This window comes from Limulus polyphemus, unplaced genomic scaffold (genome assembly GCF_000517525.1).
Source record: "Limulus polyphemus unplaced genomic scaffold, Limulus_polyphemus-2.1.2 Scaffold481, whole genome shotgun sequence".
Taxonomy (NCBI): domain Eukaryota; kingdom Metazoa; phylum Arthropoda; class Merostomata; order Xiphosura; family Limulidae; genus Limulus; species Limulus polyphemus.
In genome coordinates, this window is record NW_013666091.1 from 393523 (window position 1) to 405521 (window position 11999).

The following is an 11999-nucleotide window of genomic DNA, read 5'->3' on the forward strand; positions in this document are numbered from 1 at the left end:
CTATAGATACACCCTAAAATCCTATTTGCCCTACCACTAGCAACAGCACACTGCTAGGATGGCTTTAGAGACTGATCGATTATTACACCAAGATCCCTTTCCTTCATAACACTAAGGTTATTCCCATCCAAATTATACTTATACTTCAAATTATGATAACCCACATGCATTATCTTGCATTTATTATAATTAAAACCCATCTGCCATTTATTTGCCCAACTCACTAAATGATCGAAATCCTTTTATAAAGCAGCATCTTCCTCCTCACAGCCAGAAACACCCAAAATCTTAATATCATCTGCAAATTTAAGTAGTTTATTGACCATTCCTTCATCTAAGTCATTGACATAAATCAAAAAGAGCAAAGGTCCTAAGACTGAGCCCTGAGGTACCCCACTTGTGACATTAATCCAGTTTGACTGAACACCATTTGTAACAACCTTCTGCTTTCTTCCATCCAGCCACTCTTCTATACAATTAGCTAGCTTATCTCCCACATCTATTGAGATATTTTTTACAAGCCTTTTATGTGGTACCTTGTCAAACACTTTCTGAAAATCTAGATACATCAAATCTACACCCTTACCCTCATCTACATAAGCAGTAAACCTTTTTAACGAATGTCAAAAGATTTGTAAGGCAAGATTTTAAAGAATATTATATTAATTTCTACATGAAATTGATGTCGGATACTATGTTAAGAAAAAAAATATCAGGCTGGCAAAACAGAAAATTTCAATATACAGCTTCAAATTTTCATTATAAAATAAAATTCAAACTTGAATTAAACTTACTTCTAAAATGAGTTTGTTTTTGTTTTTTTATCCTATTTTCTTCAAATATAAAAAAAAAAAAATAAACTTACAGAAGGACCTTGGCTAGATAACCAACCTGATTTCATTAAAACAAACAAAAAAAAACAACTGATAATGACCGAATGGAATAAGCTAAGATTACCTACCATATCATAACACTTTTTTATTTATTTTTTTAATTTCAGTGGGTTATAAAACAGGACACAATGAATATATTTAGCTTAAACATTAAACTACAACTAGTCTTGACTCCTTTTTGGCCAGAAACAACTGCAAAAGTTCTAGTCTGAAAGGCACCTTACCACCCATTTAATTCTACTTTGTATCAGTAAAACAAAGTTTCAGTTATGATGTAGAAAAATATAATCTAGATTTTGCTATTAACAGGGCTAAAGGTCCACCACCTTGGATTCAAGTGCTAATTTAGAAGATTTGGACAAAGAATTGTGTTTATATTTTGTGCTTAAAGCTATCTGCTGCCATCCTTAATTTTGAACTACTGACCAGAGGGAAGGCAGCAAGTCAGCAGCACCTTCCACCCACCATCCATCCAAAGAGATTGACTGTCACTCTTACAAAACTAATTGAAGTTTAAGTTTGTTAGTACAAAATGAATGTTGTTACAAATACAAATTATAATAATAAAAAAATTATTAATGAAAAACTTCCAGGATGGAAACCTTCACATCTCTAACAAAAAAACAACAACAACTTAATTGATTAGCAATGTTTAAACTGTAAGCCTACATCACTCAATTACTACTGGTACTGTCTGATGTTGGCCCATGGTAAGAATGTTGATAATAAACTAAGTGTTTTAAATCACTTGAAAATGTCAAACTACCTTTTTTTAAAGGGTCAAGTTAGATGATCATGTATGTTATTCATTTAAGTACTTTTTGATTTATTACTTAAAAACAAAAACAATATACTTATCATAAAATGAAATCTAAAACTTTCAATAATGGGAAATTATTTGTTGTTGTTGTTAATGTTTAGTAATATGGTTTATCAGCTCTTGCTACTACTTAAGATTTGGTTCTCAAGCAGACCAGGGAGAAAACAGCTAATAACTGAAAATAAAACTTACTGTGGTGACACCCTTTCTCATCACTTTCATCTCGACAATCATGGTAGCCATCACATTTTTTATTGCTTGGAATACACAACCCGCTGCTACACTTGTGATCATCTAGAAGGCACTGCCTATAATCTGTTATTTGGGGCAAGAAAAAATAATGGTTTAAATACATGTTTATTTTCAATTTATTGACAAAATACAAAACACAATAAAAAAAGCAGCAGCAAAATTTGAATCTCATATCCAAAATCTTGTTTTTGTTACCAATAATATGATCTTGGATATAATTTCCTTCAAAATCAGATCCTTATTTCAGCATGCTTCACCAATATATAACCATTGTGTTACATTAGCTTTCATACAGTAACTGTATTGTTTGTTGTATAAGACTTAGTAAAACACTAATCAACTGCATTTAGTTTTTCTTTTCTTGTGTAAGAGAAAATATATTTAAAACAACATACAGAAGAACAGAAAAGTCACTTTAAAAGACTGTGTCAATAAATATTTCATTAAGAAGCATACTTAAGGCACTTGAAAACACTTGTTTTTTGTTTCGTTTTTATCCAAGATAAAATGCAGAGATCTGTTGATGCAATATATCATGCCTGTCATCGTATAATACAACACACAAACCTTCCAGTATGACCATAGTTCTAGATTTACACCCTATACATGATAAATAAGGTCATTCAAAATAGGAAATATCAACCAGTAGTTATTCAACACTAAACCTGCAATTCTAGATCATTGCACCAATCATATAGTGCTTGTCACCCCTATTTGTTCTTTAATACATTGCTGATTAAATACTTAATGAATTACATCAGTGACCCAAGCAGTTATTACTTGGGTGACTAACTGCTAACTCAATGCAAAGCATATTATATCTTACTTCATCTAGAAATAGCAGGATTTGATATTGCAAACCATTTACACAATCTTGGAATATTACATCAGCTGTTTACATTTTGGAATATTACATCAGCTGTTTACATTTTTTAATGCAATGAGTACAACACATACAGCAATTAATATATGACACAGATATTTTGATCATTAGTAAATTTGCCTTTCCTACAGTGTAGCCTGGTATATCTATATTCAAATCTGAGTCCCTGTATAGCTGCATCTGCTGTTTTTAAGTTGTAATCTTAAAGACTCAAGTTACTTTCCATTTATGGAGTGACATGTATTTTCCAACAGAAAAGGGTCACTTTTTTTTGGCCAATAAAAAAAAAACAGCCATATCTTCTATAAACTTACATTAGTATGCTGGAAGATTTCTAATTTTAGCCTAATGTCTGTTATCTGCAAGTTAGATAATCTTAGTCTCTACTTTTTCTGCATTCCCAAAATTTTATTTCTTGAATTCTTATAGAGTATGCTCCATAAAATACATGCAAGTTCATCCCTTACTAAAAACTAGTTTTCATGGATTCAGGCACTACAAAAACGATCTGAGCAAATCACTCTTGAATATCATACATGGAGTTTTACACATATGGAATATGATAATAGGATACCATTTGTATACATCCGCAGTGTTTGTTTTATTTGAGTTCGTGACCCAAAATATAGTACATTTATAAAACAAATACAAAACAAAATCCATATGTAACTTATCAGGTATTTCTAGAAGCAAAAGAAAACTTTGGTTCAATTTTATCAAACCTAGGCTTGAGGAGAAATAAATAATACCTTAGAATTAAATTACTTACCATTATATTTGTATAAATTCTCAAGTTCTTGAAAAATTTTTAATTAAATCAGGTAATGAGTTGTGTGAAAAAAAAGGAACTTACCTTTTTTTTTTAACATATTCATTTTTAAATAGATGCTTATCTATGCATTACAAAATTAACTTGTGCACAATCTTATAATGTAAACTACCCCTGAATTCATTAAAGGAATTTCTAATTATCTTTGTTTCTTCCTATATTTTTATCTTTTGGACAGTTCATTATTTCACAAACACTTAACTAACAGTCACACATTCTCCGAATGCCCACAATGAACCTTTTTGAACAATCATTCAGAGTTCTCAATGTATGAAGATAAAATTGTGTGAATTCATCTTAACCATTGTCTAAAGGGCTTGTACCAACTTTTTGTACATGGAAATTTATTATGCTTGGAAACAAAAATGCTATTTTATTGATATATGTTAAAAATGACAGAATTCATACACTAGAGAACTGAACGGAAAAATATCACGTTACCATCGTTTTTGTAGCTAAGGTCTCAAATGTTAATGAAAACCCATGATATATTCCATGCAACTTGAAAATAGAATATACAGTTACATTAATAAAAAATCAGAAATCAACCTGACTGCCTATAAGAATAATATCAGATTAAAAACATTTCTGTACTTAACATCTCAAATTGTCAATGAAAATTCAAGATACTTTCCGTGCAACTTAAAAACAGTACTACAAAATTATTATGTTAATAAAACAACTCAGAAATCAAACTGATTGCCTATAAGAATGGAACAAAAATTATGACTTTTATGAGAGTTTAATTTACATATCCTTGATAATGGTTTTTAACCTGACATCATTCCATCAACTATTTCTCATTAATTCAGTACACAATACTGTAGAATTGTTTCCATAAAAGAAAGGCAGCAACTCAATAAATGAAATATTTTAAACCATTACCTATATGATACAACAAAAAGGAATGACTGATTTACTTTAATACTGGTGAAAAAAACAACAAAAGACGTGAAATATATGCAACTCTATAACATCAATAGGAACTTTCTTAACACATGCAGGTAAATATAAACAAAACAAAATGATGAAAAAAGATCAACCACTATATCTATTTAAACATATATCATTAAATAGTTGTCTAAAGTGAATCTCCACTTAAAAACTAGCTGAAAAGTAGCTATATATATGAGGATCTATCTTCTAAAACAATGCTTTATAGAATTTCTAAAACTTATCTTAATTCATCATCAGTTTTTGCTGTAATTCTTCTACATTGGGTCATGTTCTAGATAAGTTTGCTCCTTTTCTCTGGTAAACAAGATAACTATAGCAAACAAACTCGTGAAGAAGTACCTATACAGTAGGTGTTTATAAAGAACTGGCTTTGTTGGTTGGCCTGATCTAGAATGTTTGTGCAACCTTATTATGATTTTATATTCAGCCAATACTATTCTGACTTGCATCTACTTAGTAATAACCCGATGTTGATGTGGTCTAGCCAACTAAAACAACTTTTACTTTAACAGAAGTGCTACTTACATCATTATCCCAGAATTTTAATTCTACCTAGTTCAAAATCTTATCCATTAATTATTCATTAAATATTACCACAACAAATACATTACTGTACTTAAAGTTCATAATATTTGAGTACTTTGGTATAAATGTAATGTTCTTAAATGAACAATATTAATAGCAGCAGAAAAATGTTTAACTTAAGAGGTCTTCAGCATTTAAAATACAATAATATTTCTTGCACGAAATTAGATGAACAATTATTACAAAGCTGAAGTTTCACAAATTATGTTGTTTCTTAAAATCAGATTATTAATAATCCATCTCAAATTAACAAAAGTGAAAACATTTCACAAAAATGGAAACAAATTAATGAAAGTTTTCATAACAACAGTTTTGAAATATTTTTAATTTTATAATTTTGTCAATAAATGACATTACAAACATTTAAAATATACACAAGTTTCTCTTAAAAGAAGTTTAAGGTAACAGAATCATACTATAATTCTGCTCGTCAGTACACATTCTAAGCATGTTCCATAAGAATTTTACCCAAGAAAAACTTCACAGGAGCATTACGCACTTCACAACAACCAGCCTGCCTGCACAAGACAGCTGCAAAGCTCAGTGAACAAGTCACTACAACTGCTCTATGAACGATGGAATAGCAACAAAAGACAGATGTAAATATACTTTACTAACCATTTTGTACAACAACATTAAAAGCTTAAAGTTTTCAGAAAGGTCTGACATTAAGTCATAGAACAACATTTTAAATTTATTTATCATATAAAGTAAAGGTTAGTTCTAACTAAAGTAAAAAATGTACATGGGTTATAGTGTTACTTAATCTCTTTATTGAGGTTAGACCTAACATTAGTTAAGATTTTGTAAAGTACAGCTTATATACAAGTGGACTTACACATTTTTGGTATCTACAATTACAATTTGTTTGTATTATTTTTGAAATCTTGTATTTAAAGAGGTATTTTTGCAATAAAGATACTAATTTGACCACAAATGTTTTGCTAGTACAGATAACTGACAAGAGTTTGTTTAAATAACTAACCTACTTCTCAATTACAATTAAACTGAGAATATAAAAGATAAGAAATTCAAGTAAGGTGAGTCCACACAACCTATAAGCATTTTCATAACACCTAGATGCCATACCCTTCCAGTAGTTTTTGCCTTAAGGATATGTCCCATAAACATACATCAAAATATGACTTTTGAAAAGACTATCTTGGACCTAAAATCCAGTCTACATAACAATTTTGCTTTTAAAATTGACCAGGATTACTATGCATTGAATTAATAGCCACACGGCCAGTTTGGAATTAAGTACTGTACACTTAATACAAAATTTTATATTTGTCTTTTAAACTATAATTTATATTAAATTTAATTCATACTTTTTTTAAAGACACTGATGTGTCAGAATGATCAAGCTGATTTAATTTCAGCAAGATGTTTAAAATGACACAAGTTAACAACAGAATTCACATACACAGCCACTACAATAAAAGTCACCTCCAACTATATCTTTAGAATTGTTGGCCTTAGATATATTCTTGCTCTAAAGGTATATTCATCTGCATTGCTACTACCCAAACCTAATTTCTATCCAATTTCCTAATCTAGAGCTCAGCAGTAATAACCAGGTGGAAAAATTGATGCAACTTTTATATCTAGAGTCAACATTATCCCCAAAATCACCAATTTGCTTTTATGCTGTTCACTACCGGTTGGGTCCAGACATTTCATCATGGCTACTCACCATGACAATGTTTGCATTTTTGGTTAAACTTTTCATTTTCTATGTAAAATACATAATTAATTCCACTACTGATATCATTTGTTTAATCTTATGTGATTAGAGATCCTGTATCTAATAAAGATATTGACCTACAGGCAAGTTATGATTAAACAGTTTAGAAAGATGCACTTAAAAAGCCAGAGATCTATATGGATCCCATTGGTAATTCTAAGATCCTAACAGATACAATTGTTTCTATTATCTGAACCAACCAAACTGACACATCTAGAACTTAGCATCAGTACCCAAACACTCATAGTTATCCCAGATTACATTTTCAGATTTGCATACCTAGATGATAAATGTATCATCAATAGCCACACCTTTGTATGGATCTAATAAATTTCTCAATATGCAAAAAAAAAGAGATAATGTTTTTCTCCTCCAGTAGAAATTGATAGTAAAGACATCAAATAAACATTTAAATGATTGAATAAAAAAAAAGAAAGAAACTGGATTCAAAGTATTAAAGTTTACTCACTGCATGTTCCCCCTTCATCTGTTCCATCTACACAGTCCACAACCCTATCACAGCGCCAGTGTCTTGGAATACAGTATGACTGGTTGAACACATATTGTCCACAAGAAAACTGGTTAGCATTGCACTGAGGTGGAGCTAGAATTTAAGAACATAACAATTCTAAACATGCAAAACTTAAGACTTTCGAAGAAATACAACCAAAGGCGTAGCAATACGAGTGCAACCCCGCCCGGGCCTCAAGGGTTAAGGGACTCTTGATGATATGCCTAAAGTCAGCTAGTATTATTAGCATTACAAAACAAAAACCTTAGAAATTTAAAGAATTAAAATATGAAAAATAAAAAATAAGAGTAACGTAAAAAAAAATTGTTTAAAATTAGACTTTTAAAAATTCTAAGAATAATTTTGAATGGAAATATTTTGTCTGAAACAGGACCATGCATAATGCGTAACAAAAACGTGTTATTCATTACAAACCGGAAGGAGCAAAGAAAACTAAGGTTATGTTGTGTTCATATATTATGCTCAGTGCTTTGTTTTGTGTTTAGCTTGGTTATTTGTTTTTTTAATGGACAATGTCAAATCAAGTATGTCCAAGTGGTACGGTAAAAAAAGGAAAATAAAACTTGTGAAGTGGATTGCAAGGCCACAGTTTACTGAAAACTGGCTTAAGTTAATTCTTCCGGTAGTGATAATTAGTATAATAATTACGTAGGCCAAGGTTTAGGAAGTACTGAGAGTAGGCCTAAATGTGGTTTTAAAGAGGAAAACTAAGAGACCAAGAAAAGCACACAATGGTTAATGTCATTATTCTACTAACTGTTCTACGAATTTAGTTAATAGCAAATACTCATCTGATAAAAAAAAATTCGAGGTTTCATATGCAGACTAAAAGCGTTTTAAGTCAGGATTCATACCAACTATCACGTACATTCCCATATGATGCAACAATGAAGAAGTTTCAATGCTTGTTTCTGTAAGAAAAATGTCTAAAGCTGGTTTAACGTTACGACGTGCTTGTCTACGCTTCTCACAGACAATAAATAAATGTTACTGTGAGCCTTGATGGCTTTTCGAAAACAAGAAGATTATCCTAAAGATTGTGTTTTATTTTCAAATTGGCAGCGCGTGAATAGAAATATATAAAGATATGAACTGTAAGCACTTCATATAGAACTATGTACAGTGTAAAACTCATGAAACATTAGAAGAAAAGCTGGCTATAGAAATGCTCCCTCAATTATTAAACTCCAAAGTAACTATGATCTTGTGTTGGAGGAATTGTTAAGAAAACTTAAAGGGTTCTGTTACTTATTTAAACCCTGTAATACAAAATGCAATTATTGAATTGTTACTATATCACGTTCAGGAAGACACAACAAATGATATAAAACAGCGCACTCTTTACTCAATAATCCCACCAAGACATTAAAAAAGGTTCACTTAAGCCAAATTATAAGATATGTAACAATAAGCAGGCCTACAGATGGTAGTTAACTAATTGAAGTTAAAATACATGAATCATTTCTAGAATTTGAAGAAGTACGCTATTAATATGCTGCTGAACTTGAAAAGCACATTTTTCACTCCCTGAACAACAAAAAAAAGGTATTGATCTGGAAAAGCTTGTAGGCAATGATATGGCAGTGCTGCAAATAGCGTGTATGTGTGTTCAGATTTCCAGGCGAGAATACTGGAGCGAGTCACTTCACTTACTTTGTCCCTTAACCCTCGGGGTCGTTGGGGCACTATTGACAACTTTGCAACCAGCTCTCTCCATCTTTCCCGGTTTTCCACTGCCCTCTGGGAGTTGACGAACTCCAAGCCTGTCCACTCTTTGATGTTGTCTTCTTACTAAGGTTAGATTGTGTTCTGCACAGAGCATGTACTTAACACGAGGTACTGAAGCGAGTACCACGTGTTAAATACATTCTCTGTGCAGAGCACAATTTAAACTTGGTGCTGGATGACTATGTACAGTATGTATTGGAATTAAAAACTTGCATGATTTGCTTCAGACACTATGTTCTTTAGATACAATATTAGAAGGTGCGCTTTACTCCCATCACTAGCAGAATCTAAACTTTCTACAATATTAAATAAACTATTTCCCACCCGATGGTGTTCAAGCCGTGATTGTTTAGTAGCTTTGCGTTAAAGGTTTACGGGTGTACTAGAAACTATCAAACTTTTAGTTACAAGTGAAATATCTGCAGTCGTTTAACGTTGTTTCTCATTGTAACAGAAACAATTCAAAAGTGTACTGGTGTAGTATCTCACCTGCTCTAGTCAAACATACTGGAAATGAGTAAAGCATCTGGATTGCTATTGAACTCTTATAGTAAAATAAGATATTTTAGAAGTAAATACGATGAATTAAAAGAAATGACCACAACCTAAAGTGCTGAAATTAAATTTCAAGCCAAGTGAACGTCTCCTATAAAAAGTTTTGATGAGTTAAGTGTCATCCAGCGATTCAGTGATGCTGAGAATAGCTTTCAAGTTGATAAATCCCAAATTCGGAGGAGAATATAATATCAATATAATATCAACATAGCTAAAAAAATCGCTTTAAAGAACTTAGAGAAATAGTCAATACTTTCCATCCCATACTACTAGAATCATCAAGTACTTTAACAGGTGATGAACTTTACAGTGCAAGAAACTCCTTAGCAGAGACTTGCAATACAACTGTCTGTAACACTACCAGAACAGGTATTATCTCCAAAAGCATGTATGAAATATGAGCTTTCCGCTCTGTGAACTTGCTACACTATTTATGGTAGACAACCATGTACTTTCTACATCATTTCCAGGTGCGTGTACAGCATGCTTGCTATTTCTTACACTTCCTGTCACAGCAGCAACACAGTACTCCTTCTCCAAATTAAAAGTAATTAAATGTTATCTTAGGAGATCAATGAAAGAAACAGGTTTAAGTGGACTTGCTATTCTGTCAATAAATAAATAAAAAATGAACGAAACACGTGTTTCAATACAGCGGTCATGGTGAACTGTTTTGTACTGAAAAAAAGCAAAGGAACCCTATTTCTGATGAAACTGTGTAAGTAAGAATGTTATTGGTTTATAATTTAATTACGTTTATCTCATTAGATATAGGCTATGTGAAAAAATATTGTAGGATAAATTTTGGGTAAAATATGGAGAGGGAGATACCCTTGCCCTTTGCTGAGCCCGGGCCCATACGAGTCTTGCTACACCCCTAAATACAACTGATTCTAAAAACTAAATTACTGAACATGGAGAAAGATCACTGTAGTTATTATCTTTCTACCATTAATTTCTGAAGAGCTTATTTCCTATTATTCAAATCCTTGTTTTACTTGTTTACATTAAGAGATCAAATTACTCAGACTTGTTTAGAACGGAATACCACTTTTCTTTAAAAATCATGATATTTTACTTATGACTTTTTTTATATTTCTAATAGAATATCAGTATCCAGGAGCTTTACGATAGGCTTTGAAATAGGAAATTAATTTAGAAAAATTGCAGTTTATCCAACAAAAGCAATTCAAACTTTTCCATTTAACAAACAATAAAGAAGCTGAAACCTTCATACTATTTAAATTGTTCAAATATTGAAAAATACTTAATAATTAAATTTACTATCACGAACAGTTTTACAGAGGAAATGTTTTTAAGCAATTGAGACCGACGTTTCAAGCCAATAGGAGCGAGCCATCTTTAGGCAATGCACGATCGACAACAACTACAAAATCAAAGGACAACGGTTATTCTCGACAGTGCATGTGTGAAGAAATAAATATTTAACACAGATGCCAATAATTATTTATGAAAGATATAAAAGTACGAAACACAAAAATAAATTTGGTTTATTTTGAATTTCGCGCAAAGCTACACGAGGGCTATCTGCGCTAACCATCCCTAATTTAGGAGTGAAAGAATAGAGTGAAGGCAGCTAGTCATCAACACTCACTGCTACTCTTTTGCCAACGAGGTGCGATTGACCGTCACATTATAACGCCACCACGGCTGAAAGGGCGAGCATGTTTGGTGAAACGATGATTCGAACCCGTGACCCTCAGATTGCGAGCCAAGCGCCATAGCCACCTGGCCATGCCAGGCCACACAAAAATAAAAATCGTACTGTGTAATTCTATTGATTAAGATTAGTAAGATAGGGGTTCTGGAATATTTGTTCAAAGAAGGTTTTAACATGGCTTAAGTGTGGCTTCAGCGATTTTTTTGTATTTTTTGTAGAATTTCAATTTTTATCTTCGTATATGAAGGATTTGGTTTATCCTAAATGTTAAAAACATAGGACGAATAAACGTTCTTTGATCCTTGTGTTTTCTTCCTATTTTCGGCACTTAAATAAAATCGTTCACATGTTATAAAAATTACGGAGGCACGTTTATGCCTCTTATCCGTTGTCTTCCATTCATAAAATTGAAACTAGCTCTGGGCCTTACAGAATTACATCCCAATATGGTATGGCAGAAGAATAATGTATTCTACACCTTACAAATATTATTATTTTAAAAAATTCTTTATTTAAAAAATGAACAAAAAACTTTAT

At 31.7% G+C, this 11999-nt stretch overlaps 1 protein-coding gene across 2 annotated transcripts in view; it reads right to left on the minus strand.

Annotated features, from left to right (window-relative positions):
• The window catches only part of LOC106458535 (low-density lipoprotein receptor-related protein 2-like), a 178518-nt gene that overhangs the window by 91882 nt on the left and 74637 nt on the right, over nucleotides 1-11999 (minus strand). For both annotated transcript variants that reach the window (XM_013918054.2, XM_022384774.1), the window contains exons 3-4: nucleotides 7436-7570; nucleotides 1906-2028 (exon numbers count right to left, since the gene is read on the minus strand). In XM_013918054.2, the coding sequence (XP_013773508.1) occupies nucleotides 1906-2028; nucleotides 7436-7570 (258 nt within the window). The remainder of the gene's footprint in view (nucleotides 1-1905; nucleotides 2029-7435; nucleotides 7571-11999) is intronic.